This window comes from Dipodomys merriami, unplaced genomic scaffold, assembly GCF_024711535.1.
Source record: "Dipodomys merriami isolate MVZ:Mamm:240054 unplaced genomic scaffold, mDipMer1.0.p SCAF_16, whole genome shotgun sequence".
Taxonomy (NCBI): Eukaryota; Metazoa; Chordata; class Mammalia; order Rodentia; family Heteromyidae; genus Dipodomys; species Dipodomys merriami.
The window spans coordinates 4397135-4412929 of record NW_027202937.1 but is presented as its reverse complement, the minus strand read 5'-3'; the positions used below and the strand labels follow the sequence as shown (position 1 = coordinate 4412929).

The 15795-nt window shown below is 50.6% G+C and overlaps 1 protein-coding gene across 9 annotated transcripts in view; it reads right to left on the bottom strand.

The window, feature by feature from the left end:
* Positions 1–15795, bottom strand: part of Trerf1 (transcriptional regulating factor 1) — a 166356-nt gene that overhangs the window by 20298 nt on the left and 130263 nt on the right. For 8 of the 9 annotated variants that reach the window (XM_070023737.1, XM_070023736.1, XM_070023733.1 and 5 more), the window contains 8 exons: positions 15476–15522; positions 14210–14360; positions 12455–12757; positions 9751–10111; positions 8882–8948; positions 7955–8094; positions 7728–7831; positions 6299–6374 (listed from right to left, as the gene is read on the bottom strand). In XM_070023737.1, coding sequence (XP_069879838.1) covers positions 6299–6374; positions 7728–7831; positions 7955–8094; positions 8882–8948; positions 9751–10111; positions 12455–12757; positions 14210–14360; positions 15476–15522 — 1249 coding nt within the window. The remainder of the gene's footprint in view (positions 1–6298; positions 6375–7727; positions 7832–7954; positions 8095–8881; positions 8949–9750; positions 10112–12454; positions 12758–14209; positions 14361–15475; positions 15523–15795) is intronic. The other variant, XM_070023742.1, reaches the window with a different exon arrangement.

Sequence of the window (15795 nt, the reverse complement as noted above, 5' to 3'; positions counted from 1 at the left end):
GCCAGCATCAGCTACATAGTGGGACCCTATCTAAAAAATAAAACCAGACAAAACAAAATGCCAATGGAATGTGATGGAATCAAATCCCAACTATGCCCTTCACCTTGGGCCCGTTATTCAACCTAAGACTGATTTTGTTACCTATGTTATAGTGTCATTTCTACTTCTTCCATCTCAGTTAAAGAAAACAACCCAGCTTGATCACTGGGAAAGAGAGAGAGTGGTGAGTCATAGTCCGGTTTCTAGGTGACATTAGTATATTCCTACAGCATGTTCTCAGCTGTGGATTCATCTTCTCACCCTCATAGGGGTAAAGATGAGTCCAAATGGGCCTAAAGGAGGAACACAAACTCAGAGTGGAGTTTTAAAGGACCCATGGAGCCGGGCGCTGGTGGCTCACGCCTGTAATCCTAGCTACTCAGGAGGCTGAGATCTGAGGATCGCGGTTCAAAGCCAGCCCGGGCAGGAGAGACCGTGAGACTCCTATCTCCAATAAACCACCAGAAAACCGGAAGTGGCGCTGTAGCTCAAGTGGTAGAGCGCTCGCCTTGAGCTGAAGAGCTGAGGGACAGCTCCCAGGCCCAGAGTTCAAGCCCCACGACCGACAAAAAAAAAAAAAAAAAAAAAAAGGACCCATGGAAGGAAGGATACCAAAGGGAATTCTGGGAGAGGAAGTAGCAGGCACAAAGTCAGGTAAAAGTGAGATAATGCCCTTCATTCACTCATTCAACAGATGCTGATCAGAAATCTATTACAAGCAAGACCACAGGCATGTGTGATTGGTGCCTTTCCTGGGCTGAATTCTTAAGCCTGAAACCGAGAAATGACATCCAAAAGCCCCCTCCTTAAAAGTCACCACGGTGGGTCATTTACTTGGGAGACCTTAGGTTTCTGCCATTTAAGCCAGGTGGAATGACCATCTATGACTCGAGGCAAATCCATATAGTTACCACTTCTGGGGCTATTGCCTCAGTGTGATGTGAAGACAAGGACTAGCATCTCCGGAGCTGACTGCATTTGGTCCCAAGTAGGTGCTCAGGGGATGCTCTGAATCTCAGCCACCCCCTTGGACGGAACTTATGGAGCATGAGCTGCGGGACTCCCACCTGCCCTTCCCGTGGGTGCCGGGGGCCTTGTGAAGGCTGACGCTGCTGGGGCTATTTCCTGATCCCTCTGGGATTGATCCAATGGGACCCAAGGTGCAGGAGATCCCTTCTTGGAACCCACAAGGCAGGGGCGCTGCTCCAGGCTTAGACAAGGTTCTCTGCCAGCCCTCGGATTCTGTGTCTCGGACCAAGTCCAGGGCCAAGGCAGCAGTGGCTGCACGGGAAGGATCCCGCTGCCCGCTCAGCAGGCACGCAGGGCCGGTGGGCTGAAATTCCCCCCCAAGACCTATTTGTTCTACCTGGGGATTCTGCCTATTGGACTATTATCAGCGGGGGCCCCTAACAAGCTGATTAAGACTAATGACAAAGAACCTAATTAACTGGATGAAACGGGTCCTGGAACAGTATCCAGAGGAAAGCCCCCACCCCAGGGTTGGTTGCCAGGTAACAGGCTCTGGACTGTAGCTAATCTGGGGGCAAGCTACAGTGAACCCAGGCAATTAAGAAGAGATGTGGAGCCAGGAGAGAGTTTGGGCACAGTACCTTTCTCTTTCCCTCTCAGGACTTTAAAAACATGTGCTGATGTTTTTACAGTAATTACAGAAAGACACGGTTATTATTATTTTTTGATATAAGATCTTCATTTCTATACAAGGTTTTCCACTGTGAGTGATGAATAATTGTTTTTAGGGATACAGGGTAAGTCAGGCTACCAGTTCCCTTAGTGAGCAAAAGGGAGAGCTCAATGTGCATCCATATTTTGAACCTATAAACTAAACATTTTCTTTTACATATGCTAAATCAGGCGAAGCAACAGCCTGCCTTATTCATGGATTTACCATTGCATGTGGTTTGGACCAGCATGGTTTAAAAAAGTTTTTTGTTTTTTAAATCAAAAGAAATTTCAAAAACAAACATTTTAAATTTCCATGCACACATCATGTAGCTGAATGTTTCCCTGTTCTTTCTTTTTTTCTCTCCCAATATTGGAACTTGAACTCATGGCTTCTTGCCATTCCTTAGCTTTTATGCTCAAGGCTGATTCTCTATGACTTGAACCACACCTCCACTTCCAGCTTTCTTTTGCTGGTTAATTATAGAGAAGAGCTTCATGGATTCTTTTTCCCCCACCCCTGGACTGACTTCAAACCTTGGTCCTCAACGTCTCAGCCTCTTGAATGGCTAGGTTTATAGGTATGAACAACCAGTGCCCAGCCTTCCCTATTTTTCATTTCGTAAAAATCTGCATCCTGTGCTGAGAATGTAGCTTAGTGGTAGAGTGCTTGCCTAGGATGCATGAGGCCCTGGGTTTAATTCCTCAGTACCACATAAATGGAAAAGACCAGAAGTAGCACTGTGGCTCAAGTGGTAGAGTACTAGCCTTGAGTAAAAGAAGCTCAGGGACAGTGCCCACGCCCTGAGCTCAAGCCCCAGGACTGGCAAAAAAAAATCCTGTATCTTCATCTTGGGAAGGGAGAAATTCCCACAAAATGAAATTTACTATGTTGCACCTTCATAGAGTGAAGACTGAGAGAGGGTTTGGCTGACACGCTTGAGGGGCAGTGGGAGCAATAGCATGGCTCAGACGCATTGTGTTCCTCAGTTGATATTTGAATTGAAACTCCTTTGTACAACTACTTAAAGATAATAAAAAAAAAAATCTGTCCCCCCCCAACGTAAAAGGTATCCTAAAAGTCAGATCAAAATGAGTGTGATTAACTGAAGTGATAAGGGAAAATAGAGCTGTTGAAAGGTGGCATCTTTGGTGGAAGTTGGCTGCTGTTGTGGGAAAATGAATCGAGCATCTGCAGAACAGTCTGGAGGCTTTTCCTCCATAGGGGTCTTGCTGGACCTGTGGACTCCAACGGGCTATTATATTAACTCCGGTCCTCTGGGGACCATGTAGTCTAGCAGTCCTCTACTTCTTAAGAAGGGCAGATGGAGTATTCTCCAAATGTAGAGCCTCTTTCTCTCTGTCCATGGCACAGAAAGCCCTAGATCTAAACTCGTTGTCTAGAAAACTCAAGAGCCTAAAGTGCAACTCCAGGGCCAGGAGGTTGATCAGGAGCAATGCTAGTCACAGCCTCAGAGCTCAATGCATGTGTATGTAACCAAACATATTGATGAAAGTATATTCACTGGGGAGGATTCCAATGGGGTAAATCCTGTGAGCTTACAGTTTAACAAAACCAACACCAGGAAGCTGGAACATGTGATGTGGGAGGAGTTCAAAGGGGGCAGATGAATGGAGAGGATAGTGGGCAAATGCAGTTATAATACTCAGTGCAGGGGCTGAGAAGGTAACTCAGTGGTAGAGTCCTTGTCTTACATGCATGAGGCCGTGGGGTTGATTCATCAGCACCATATAAGCAGAAAAAGCCAGAAGTGGTGCTGTGGCTCAAGCGGTGGAGCGCTAGCCTTGAGCTGAAGAGTGCAAGGACAGCACCCAGGCCCAGAGTTCAGGCCCCACGACCAACAACCCCCCCCCAACAAAACAAAACAAAAAAAACAACTCAATGCACATGGTGAAAATGGAGCTGGGGAGGGGTGGGGATGGGGGCGAATGATGGAAGGGGTGACACCAATGCAGTGTACTTGAACTACTATATTGACATCCCCTTAGTACAACTACTTACAAAGATAATTTTTTTTTTGTTGTTGGTCATGGGCCTTGAACTCTGGGCTTGGGTGCTGTCCTTGTGCTCTTCAGCTCAAGGCAAGCACTCTACCGCTTGAACCACAGCGCCACTTCCAGATCTCAGCCTCTTGAGTAGCTAGGATTACAGGTATGAGCCACCAGCGCCCGGCAAAGATAATTTTTTTTTTTAAGATAAAAAGTTAGTTGTTTGGCATTCTGGAAGAACAGGGAAGAGAGGTGAAGTTGCTCATAGCAAGGCCTGGCCAATGCCAAGGCCCTGGGCACTGGAGCCACCCTGGGGCTGAGGGCAGCAGCATCTCACAGCTATGCTGGTGAAGTTCCCTTTAGCCCGCCCATGGTCCCACCCATGATGCAAAGAATCTTGGGACAGGCTCCAGGAGGTTGGACAGCCTGTCAAGGTTTAATGGATGGCAGATGACGCTGGGAATTAAAAGAAGATAGAATGGTTTCCATGGCAGATTATCAAAGAACTCCCACATCGTTCTACCCACACAGACAGGAAATAATGGAGATATTATTAAGAAACTGGCTCCCTTAGGCCACGGGCTACTGGAATGATGGATTTTTTTTTTTTTTTTTTGTGGTCACAGGGCTTGAAATCTGGGCCTGGGCGCTGTCCCTGTGCTCTTCAGCTTAAGGCAAGCACTCTTACTACTTGTGGCACAGGGCCACTTCTGGTTTTCTGGTAGTTTATTGGAGATAAGAGTCTCATGGACTTTTCTGCCCAGGCTGGCTTGAACCGTGAGCCTCAGATCTCAGCCTCCTGAGTAGCTAGGATTACAGGCATGAGCCACCAGTGCCCAGCCAATTTCCCTGTTTTTTGTTTTTTGTTTGTTGGTCGTGGGGCTTGAACTCTGGGCCTGTGCACTGTCCCTCAGCTCTTCAGCTCGAGGCAAGCACTCTACCACTTGAGCTACAGCGCCACTTCCGGTTTTCTGGTGGTTTATTGGAGATAGGAGTCTCACAGTCTCTCTTGCCTGGGCTGGCTTTGAACCGCGGTCCTCAGATCTCAGCCTCCTGAGTAGCTAGGATTATAGGCGTGAGCCACCAGTGCCCAGCCGATTTCCCTGTGTGTGTGTGTGTGTGTGTGTGTCCTGAGGTTTGAACTCAGAGCCTAGGCTCTGTTCTTGACCTTTCTGTGTGTGTGTGTGTGTGTGTGTGTGTGTGTGTGTGTGTGCGCGCTAGGATTACAGGCGTGAGCCACTAGTGCCCAGCCGATTTCCCTGTGTGTGTGTGTGTGTGTCCTGAGGTTTGAACTCAGAGCCTAGGCTCTGTTCTTGACCTTTTGTGCTTAAGGACAGTGCTGTCTCACTTGAGCCACAGCTCCACATCAGCAGGATGGATTGCTCATCCCATGTGTTCTTTTGGGGCTTGCCTTCTCCCCGTGGCCACTGGAAATGACCCACAGGTAGGACTCCCTGGGTTCACTGGGCTTCAAGAGTAGCTTTGAGGCCTTTCTAAATGTGATGATGGTTGGTAAGTCAACTGATGAGAGGAGAGGCGTATGCTGTATTAAGCAAATGGCGCCACTCGGGTATACATGAAGAAGCCCTCACCTTAGGTTGTATCTGACTGCCACAGCCAAGGGCTGGAAAGGGTGTCACTAGATCTATATATTCAGCACCCATCAAAGCAGGCTCAGCACCAAGGCACCAAAGGTACTCTCAACGGACTAAAATTGAGGGTCCAAGAGATTGCAGCCCCTCTTCAATAGAGAGCCAAGACAGGATGTGGAAAGCTCAGAATGAACAAGTTTCCAGAGTCGGAAGTGAAGTCTAACTTCATGTGGTCTTTCAGGCTTCCCCAATCTCTTTCCTTCTCTCTTCTTGTATCCTGCTCCATTCAGATCACAAAGATGCCCACAGTGCCTTCCACTTCCCTCTTACGGGTGATGCTATCATTAATCCACACCATCACCGGACCCTGCACCTAGAAAGCCTTTCTCCTGCCGGTGTAGTAACACATTGTTTAGTGACTGCCTCCTCCTCCTCAGATTCTGAGCCGCACAGAGGTAGAACTATGTATGCCATAGCCACTGTTATATCTGAGTACTTACAGAGTCCCTTGTACACAGTAAATAAGTGCTTAATATCTAACTGCCAAGTAAATGGTAACAGTAGCTAGCAGATGTGTCAGGCACTGGGTTCTGTGTGAGACCTCTAACCTTCACAAAAACTACAAGAGGGGGTAGAATGGGAACCCCATTTTAGAGTGAAGAGCATCAAGTTTTCAGAAAGCCAAGGGACTTGCCAAGGAGTGGGGAAGACTGGAAGACACCTCTACTGAAGCCAGCGCAACATGAGGCCACTACAACTCTGGCAAGCCCACTAGGGAGAGGAGCACACATTTGCTAGTGCTGGGCCAGCAGATGCAATGGTTCCCCCTCCCCCACCCCCAGCTGTGCCCCACACCTTGCCATGTCAAGGAGCGATGAGGACAGAACAGGTGTTATCTCTGTTAGTAAAAAGACAGCCGAACATGCAAACAGCTCCCTTGTGAGATGCAATGGGGCAGAGGGCGCTTGGCCACCTACCGGCATAGTGGTAATTTGCTAATGGATGGCATTTTAACCTGACTGGTTTCTGCAGCAGCAGCATTTCCAGAGTAGCCTGTGGATGCAGAAGAGAGAAAAGGCAAGAGTCAGTCATCAGTGTGCTCAGCCTTGGGATTAGCCTACAGAGAGCCCAGGGTGTGAGACACGGGGCAGAAAACCAGTGGGAGATAACTCTCACTGGGGTTTCCTTTCTGTTCAACACCAACAGGACTTGCCACTCTAACACCTCTCTGGCCCATGCCTGAAGCCCCTGGCCCTAACATAGAAGGCACAAGTGGTGGCTGAGATTCCAGTCCTCCTTTGGGGCCCGCTGGTATCTGAAATGGGTGGGACTTCCTGAGTAGAGGGAGCACTGATGTCAGAAATGGGTGGGACTTCCTGAGTAGAGGGACACTCCTCTGGATCTCAGGGGAAGGAGCAAGTGACTGGTACAGCTTTATAGAAAACCCATGTCTCATTAGCCTTGGGCATCAATAGCATATTAGTAGTAAGTGAACTACACAGTGTCCTTTCAGTGAGCGTCACCACGTGAGTCTCTTCCAATCTGTCTCCTCAGTTGTCTCAGCTTTTTTTTTTGGTGCCAATTCTGGGTCTTGAACTCAGGGCCTACATGCTGTCCCAGAGCTTTTGTGCTCAAAGCTCATACTCTAACACTTGAGCCATAGCTCTACTTGCAGCTTTTTGGATAGTTAATCTGAGGTAAGAATCTCACACGCTTTCCTGCCTGGGTTGGCTTCAAACTTCTGTCCTCAAATCTCAGCTTCCTGAGTAGGTCGGATTACAGGTGTGAGCCGAGGGCATCCGGCTCATGTCTGCTTTTAAAGAAATGCTGTAGGCAGAGTGGGGTAGTGGATGGTTTAAGGAAGAGGAAGGCTAGAGAAGCTAGTGGCTCATATGTATATGTATATATATGTATATATATATATATATATTTATTTATTTAATTTTTTTTGTCATGGGGTCTGAACTCTGGGCCTGGGCGCTGTCCCTCAGCTCTTCAGCTCAAGGCTAGTGTGTTACTATTAGAGCCACAATGCCACTTCTGGCTTTTTCTGCTTATGTGGTACTGAGGAAGTGAACCCAGGGCCTCATGCATGTGAGGCAAACACTCTACCACAAGCCACCTTCCCTTGTTTTTAGTTCTTATCCAGCACTGGTGCTTGAACTAAAACTCATGCTCTCACTTGGCTCTTTTGCGCAAGGCTAGCTTTCTACCACTTAAGCCACACCTCCACTTGCTCTTTCATGGTTAATTGGCAATAAGAGTCTCACGGACTTTTTCTATCCTAGCTGGCATTGAACTGTGATCCTCGAACTGTGATCCTCAGATCTCAGCCTCCTAGCAAGCTGGGTTTACAGGTACAAGCCATGGTGCGAGGCTCAATGGTTCCTTTTCTAGATTTCTTACCATCACATCACCTTTGGCCTCAAAGAGAGAGTGCAAAGCAAATTCCGAATTGGTTCCGCCACCCGGCAATGCACTTGAACAGCACAAATTCAGAAGATTCTCCACTGTGGACGAGAAATTGTATCAGAGAGAGCTTCGTGTCATGAAGAAACACAGCAAGGATCTTGACCTAGCGGCCTTCTGGGAGAAACCAGCGTGGCTGCCCAGCTCCTCCCCTGTGCGAATACCTCGTTGGTGGAGGTCTTGGTTTTCCAGCTCTGGCCAGGGCTTCCATACCAGCGTGGCCTTGTGTGTGTCTTGGCCGAGGGAAGAGACGTCCCGCAGTTCTGGGATCTCTGCTTGGAATCTCAAGCCAATGTTGATACGTCTTTAAGGACAAGAAACAAACAAACAGGGTGGTCATTAATTTGATGGGCTAGGCTGAGGGAAACTCAAGAACGTTTGCCTGAGCTTCACAGCTTCCTGTAACTGGAGTGGAAGAGCTGGCCAGAACATGGTCAAGGGACCCAGTAAACCAGAAAGAAAAGGGACAAATATAATAAAAGAATGACTTTTGCCATTCCTCTCAGGCCCACTTGCAACGCTGGTCAATAGCTTGGGAGATGTTGTAGCGAGATGACCCTCACATCCAAACCTTCCTACCTGAACCTTCCCCAAATCTAGGTTAGAAACAAAGCAGTAATAATTACTTCTATTTAATAGGAGTCCAAGTCTAGAAAGGTTAATTTGATATAGATAACCAGCAAAATGGTGTAAGAAATCAGTTATACTAACTATCATCTCTCTGGCACTCTATCAGTTAGCCTTTTTCTGGGCTTATCTGGAAAAGAACCACTTTTCTCTTCCATAATACATCATGTGTCTTTAGCTATAACCTAGTCTTAATCAAGGCTAGCCTCTCTTTCACTTGAGCCATAGCTTCACTTCCAGCTTTTTGGTGGTTAATTTAATTAGAGATCAAAGTCTCAGAATTTCCTGTCCTGGCTGGCTTCAAACCATGACCCTCAAAACTCGGCCTCCTGAATAGCTAAGATGACAGACAGTTTATCCACTGTCTCCGTAGCTACGGACTTCTTAAATACTGACTTCTCAAAGCTACTGATCCCTTTCCTCAGCAGAGCTTCTATTCTCAAGAACAAATGGCTTTTGCTTACGGTTCAACATCCACAGTCTGCTCTCCAGGGCCTGGAGTGATGGTCACACTGCTGCCATCAATGCTGTCTGAAACACAAAGAACAGAGGTCACTAGCCGATAGGGAGAGGGTTGGCTAACCCATACAACAAGCCACTCATACTACCACTGGCGGCCTCTGCAGAGCTGGGTGGAGGGTAGGGCTAAACGGCTGAGTGCCGCTCATTTGTTCACATGAGCTGAGGAGCACCAAGATCCTGGCTTCATTATGCACACTAAGTATATGATTTCAAGGCAATTATTCTTGCTCCAGAAAAGCATTCTGGTTTTATTGAACGTGGGGCCTGGGTGCTGTCCCTGAGCTCTTTTGCTCAAGGCTAGTGCCCCCTACCTCTTTGAAGCACAGCACCACTTCCAGTTTTCCGGTGGTTCTTTGGATTTATGAGTCTCACGAACTTTCCTTCCTCTGGCTGGCTTTCAGATTGAGACTAGAAATTGTCAACGGATGCTTTTGCTCATCAGCTAACTCTCCACCAACTAAGCCATGCCTCTAACCCCTGAAGGCTTGGTTCTTTCTTTTCTCCCCATGATTTTATTTTCTTTTGCCGATCGTGGGGCCTGAACTCTGGGCCTGGGCGCTGTCCCTCAGCTCTTCAGCTCGAGGCGAGCGCTCTACCACTTGAGCCACACAGCACCACGTCCGGCTCGTTCTGCTTATGGGGTGCTGAGGAATCGAACCCAGGGCCTCCTGCACGCCAGGCAGGCGCTCTACCCGGAGCCTGCGACCCGCCCCCCCCCGCGGGAGGTCAAGGCCTGTAAGTGATGGCGCACTGTCTCCGCGGCTGTGGGGTGACAGCACGGGGGTCCCCGGCGCGGGGGCGGCGGACTCACTGGAGCGGCAGAGCAGCACGCGCGGCGTGGGCGTGAGCGGCGTGAGCGGCAGCGGCGGGTGGGCGCCCGCGCCGTGGCCCGCGGCCAGGACGCTGCTGAAGAGCCCGGAGCCCTGGCGCACGGGGCTGAGCATGGGCGGCGGCGTGTAGGGCGGCGGCTCGCGGGCGTGGTCGGGGAGCAGGGGGTCCCCCAGCGCCCGCGGGGAGCGCAGCTGGCTCTGGTACAGCGTGGCGCCCGACGGGGCGGGCGGCGGCGGGATGAACAGGGGCTCGGGCCGGTGGCGGAACCGCTTCTTGTCCGGGGCGGCTCGGAGGGGCTCCTCGGCCTTGGCGGCGCTGGGCTGCGGCTTCCGGGCGAGGTCCTGCGCGGGGCGGGGGTGAGGAGTCAAACGGGGGACCCCAGGCCCGCCCGACGCCCCACTTCCGGTGGCCGGGCCGAGGGAGGACCCTGGGGCAGGGGGGCCCGTCGAGCGGGGTCCGGCTGGGTGGACTGGGGACAGAAAGCCCGTGTCCCGAGAAGGGGACGCGAGGACTGCTCGGGACGGGGCCCAGACAGGAAGAGGCCTGGGCCTCCTCGGGGCCCACCGGGCCTCCAGCCGGCCTCCCTCTTCCTGGCTGGCCTCCTCTGCTGCTCAGTGCGCCTCCTCTTCCTCACCTCCCTCCTCCTCCTCCTTTCCTCCCTTCTCAGGTACCCTCCTCTCCCTCCTCTTCCTCCTCCACTTTCTCCTCTTCCACTTTCTTTATTTTTGTCGATCATGGGGCTTGAACTCTGGGCTTTGAGTTCTTCAGCTCAAGGCGAGCGCTCTACCACTTGAGCCACAGCACCACTTCTGGTTTTCTGGTGGTTCATTGGAGATAAGAGTCTCACAGACTTTCCTGCCCGGGCTGGCTTTGAACTGTGTTCCTCAGATCTCAGCCTCCTAAGTAGCTAGGATGACAGACCTGAGCCAATGGTACAGGCCTTCCTCCTTCCCTTTCCTTCCCTTCCTCCCCCATCCTCCTCTTCTTTCTCTCCCTCTCCCTTCTCTTCCTCCTTCTCTGCCTCCCCTGGGCCTCTATCAGCCATGGCCGCCAGGCCCGGGAGAGGAAACTCTTGCCTGACAGGAAACTGCCCACATGGACACAGATACAAATGAGTAAACAGATGCGTGTAGAGAAGCTGGGCACGCCAAAGCCACACAGAAACAGACCAGGGGCGTGTGCCAGCATCAGTCCAGAGAAGAGGGGGGCTGGCATGGGGTGCGGGGAGGAGGCACTGGGAGCAGGGCAGCTCTAGCGATGGGGTGATGGCAAAGCTGACCACAGTCCCCTGACCAGCTGACTCCAGGACACAGGGCCTGCCACAGTGGGACCCTCAGCTCTGGGCTCCACTCCACAGAGCCTGGAAGCTCTATTGCGGGAGCCACAGCTCTCCTAACTGCTTTTTTTTTTTTTTTTTTTTTATGATGAATTGAAGATCAATCTCATGGACTTCCCTGGCCTCAAACCACAGTCCTCAGACCATAGCCTCCCAAGGAGCTAGGATTATAAATCACTGGCACCCAGCTGCGCTCTCCTCCCCTTCTGTCCTGTTACTCCTGTTCTAACCAGGAGCCCTAACTCAGAGCCTTCAGGAAAGGCTCTGGATAACCTGGGCCACAGAAACCACGCAGAATGGGGCTCTGAACCACCAGTGCCCAGCTCTAGACTTATTATTTTCCTTACATCCATCCTGCTCAAACCAATCTTCAAGCCTCTAGCATTCCCAGTAGTTATTTATTCTCTAAGGACAAAGAGGACTTAACACCCTATTCTGAGGACACGGACAGGTCTGATAGAGCTAGGCATGAGTGACAAATTCCCCAGGGTGGGAAGAGGGAGAGAGAAGAGAAGGGATTTGAGAACCAGAAGAATGGAACGGTGACAAACGCCAATCACTTTGCTTTCCTCAGACTGGGGATGGTGGGCTCCCAAGTGGAATTTTCTGGGAAGTTTAATGAATTATGTTCTCCAGATTATTATTATCTTGTAAGGCTGACAATCATCAGAAAGGATATGGCCTCACAGTGTGGCTGAATTTGGAGGTTCTGGGGAGAGCCAGGCAACTGTTTATTATCTTGGGCAGAAGTACTTCCATATTTTTCATTTGTTTGTTTTTGTGTGCCAGTCCTGGGGCTTCAACTCAGGCCCCTGGACATTGTCTCTGAGTTTTTGTGCTCAAGACTAGTGCTCTACCACTTGAGCCACAACTTCACTTCTGGCTTTTTGATGGTTAGTTGGAGATAAGAGTTTTACAGATGGGGCTGGGAAGGTGGCTCAGTGGTAGAGTGCTTGCCTTGCATGCCAGAGGCCCTGGGTTCGATTCCTCAGCACCACATAAGCAAAAAAAAAATAAAAATAAAAAAAAGTTTTACAGATTTTCCTGCCCAGGCTAATTCTGAAACTCAATCCTCAGATCTCAGCCTCCTGAGCAGCTAGGATTACAGGTGTGAGCCACCAGTGCCCGGCTATAGTTCCATAGTTGAGTAACTGGTAGGGCTGTATCTTTGGCAGAGTGCTGACTTATCACCTCTGGCATCACCCTGACTCGCAGAAAGGAGCCCATGGCTCAGGTGAATGGGAGACGGGCATTCATAAGACAATGGAGGCCTAGACATGGGAAGAACTGTCCCCATCTCCAAAGAAAGCAAAGAGATGTCCCCAGGAGAGACAGAGCAGCAACTCACAGTGGGCACGCAGGGGGCAGCCCCAGGGGGCGAGCGGGGCGGCGACAGCGCCATCCTCACGAGCACGGGCATCTGTTCGTCCGCCGTCGAGCTGGCTGGCTTGTCTCTGGCAGAGGGGGTGGTGGCGCCGCCGGTGGTGAAGCCCTGCGGGCCGGGCTTGGGCGGGAGAAGCTTGACAGGGACAGACACGGGCATGACCATGGGCGTGAGGCTTTCGGCCTCAGGAGGGAGCTGCGGTGGCGGAGGCGGCAGTGGCGGTGGAGGCGGAGGCGGCAGCGGTGGCTGGACCTTCTCTCCTTCCTCCTACACAGAGGATAAAGGCTTTGATCCTGGGTTTGAGCTGACAGCAGCTCTCCCTGAATAGTTCTAGGACCCAGGGCCTGGGTGACTGAGGACCACTGCTGGGTGGCAATCTTCCCAGCAGCCCTGGGGCCCCTGGTGGAGCAATGCCTGGCTGGCCGACAAAGCCAGACATCCTACTACAACGTGGACATGCTATCACATGCTATAACAAAAAAACTGAGCATGGGTTTTCACTGCCTATAAAGGAAAAGATTGGGATTTGTCTTCAATGAAGAATGAAATACAATGTGTGCTCTTACACAGGAGTCTTTAACCCTATAGGCCCAAGCTGATTGTTACCGAGGCTAGGAAACCACGTTGAAAATGAAAACATGCTACTGGTGTGGTTCCCAGTGACAGTTTTGTTGTGTAGCCCAGAATGGCCTCAGGCTCTCGATCCTCCAGCCTCAGCCTCCAGAGCGCTGGGATTTATGGGCACACGTCACCATGCCTGGCATAAAACATGCTATCTAAGGAAAAAACTCAAGTCATAGCTCTTTAAGCTGGTATGGTCAGGAGACAGCGAGATCTAGGTAGTCCAACATGTTGATTAATAGAGAATGAATCCCATGAAATCAGCATTATTCAAAGGGTTCTAGGGAAATGCTTTGCTCGAACTCAGAAATGCATAGATGGTTTGTCACCCAGAAAATCCAGAAGGTGTTCTAGGATCTTTGGATGCTAGCCCACCACTGCACTGGTGGGCTGAAAATGATGACTGCGGGCCTGATGGCTACACTGACCACTGATGCTGTGTGTGTGTGTGTGTGTGTGTGTGTGTGTGTGTGTGTGTGCACGTACACACACGTGCACACGTCTGTGCTGGTACTGGGGCTTGAACTCAGGGCCTGGGCACTGGTTCTGAGAGTTTTTGCTCAAGCCTGGCCATTCTACTACTTTGAGCTTCCACTTCTGGATTTCTGATGATTCATTAGAGATAAAGTATCATGGACTTTCTTATCCAGGCTGGCTTCGAACCGCAGTCTTCACATCTCAGCCTTCTCAGTAGCTAGGATTATAGGGATAAGCCACCAGCATCCGGTTCTGACTACTAACTTTTGGAGGCCCACGTGACCATAGGATTGGGTGCTTCAAAGCAGCACAAATCCAAAGGAACACTACAGTTACGGGTTTTCTTTTGCTGTCTTCTCCAGCAGGTTGGGCGAATTCTAGGGAATTCCCTAGAAGGATCTCTTAAGCAGTGTCATTTCTGATAAAGCCGGGAGGAGAGATGGGAGCTTGGGGCCCATCTGGCTGACAGCGTCCAGACTCAGGCTTTATGGTGTGGGGAGCACTAGACGCCCCTGTGTCCACATGCAGCCCCCATCCCTCTGTCTCACACAGTGTCTGACAGCGGCAAAGCAAAGCAAGCAGCACATGGCCTAGAAGAACAGGGGCCTGGCTTCTGCTAACCTGTTTGAGGCTGGGGGAGGCCCTCATTCCCCCGTGGGACCGCATGTGGCCGTTGAGGGCAGGGAGGCTCTTGAACTCCTTCAGGCAGATGGAGCAGGTCAACTTGTTCTTGGCATCCAACGGCTCTCCCAACACTCCTCTGGGCTGGCCACTGCCCCGGGGTAGGACCACAAGGAGAGCACACATGGTTAGTTAAGGAAGGAGCAACAGTACCGACCACCAGATCGCACACGCACACCTCTTATTTCTCCTTTGTCTGTAACCCTTCTTCCATACCTTCTAGAAAACTAAGCTCAGTTTGCAGATGAAAACTAAGGCTCGGGCGCTGGGAATGTGGCTCAGTGGTAGAGTGTTTGCCTTGCACGCATGAAGCCCTGGGTTCAATTCCTCAGTACCACATACACAGAAAAAAGCCAGAAGTGGTGCTGTGGCTCAAGTGGTAGAGTGTTAGCCTTGAGCAAAAGAAGCTCAGGGACAGTGTCCTGGCCCTGAATTCAAATCCCAGGACTGGCAAAAACAAACAAACAAAAATCCCCAAGGCTCCAGACTGGGTATATCATCCTAGCAGTAGAATGCCTGCCTACCACATTCAAAGCCCCGTGTTCCAATCTCAGTACTTTCAACACCACCACTAACAAACTCAAGGTTCAGAGGTGAGAAAGGGGTTTTTTTTAGCTGGCACTGGGGCTTATACTGAGAGTGTCAAGCTCCCTTTGGTCTTTTTTGCTCAAGGATGGCGCTCTACTCAGTTATTTGAGCCACAGCGCCACTTCTAGCTTTTTGCTGATTAACTGGAGATGAGAGCCTCCTGGACTTTTCTACCTGGACCTGGTTCGAACTTAGATACTCAAGATCTTAGCCTTTTGAGGAACGAGGATTACATGCATGAGCCACTAGTGACCAGCTAGCAACCGCGACCAGGCAGGCACTGGGTTCATTCCAAAGCCTAGCTCTGTACCTGGCACATAGTAAGTGCTCAATCAATGCTCACTGGCTGAATAAAAATGGAAAGAACATGGCATTTCCCCATGACTCCTCACTTGATGTATAAGCGTAAGCTCCCTGAGCCTCGCTGCGCTCATGTCTTTCAGTGATCCATGGCCACCCGCCATTATGCTGCTTCTCGGCCTTATTTTACCACACGCGGTCATAGACCGTGGTTGGTATTCCCCAACACGACTGCTGTGGTTCAGAATTTAGAAATGAGCCGTGAAAGACAACCCAGGAACCCCTTCCTCTCCCCCACCCCGCCCCCGTTCTTCCTACCTTGACTCCGGGGACCCCGGCTGGGCTCTCCCATCAGGCAGGTGCATCTAATGGGGACACCAAAGGAAACAAGAAAGAGAAAAGTACATGTGAAGGGGAGAATCATTCTCAAGTGGTAAGAACCCAGGGATCTATCCTTCTAGAACTTTCCTGCTCATGTCCTCTCTGGCCTCTCTTTCAGGCCTCATTTCTTTCTCTTAATTTCTCTCTGACTAAGGACAGGCTCCACACCTGAAGACACCAACTCCTGCCATCCTCCTCCTTGACTTCCCAGTACGCCTATTCGACCCAGACGGGCTCTCTGTCCCCCTAGAAGCATG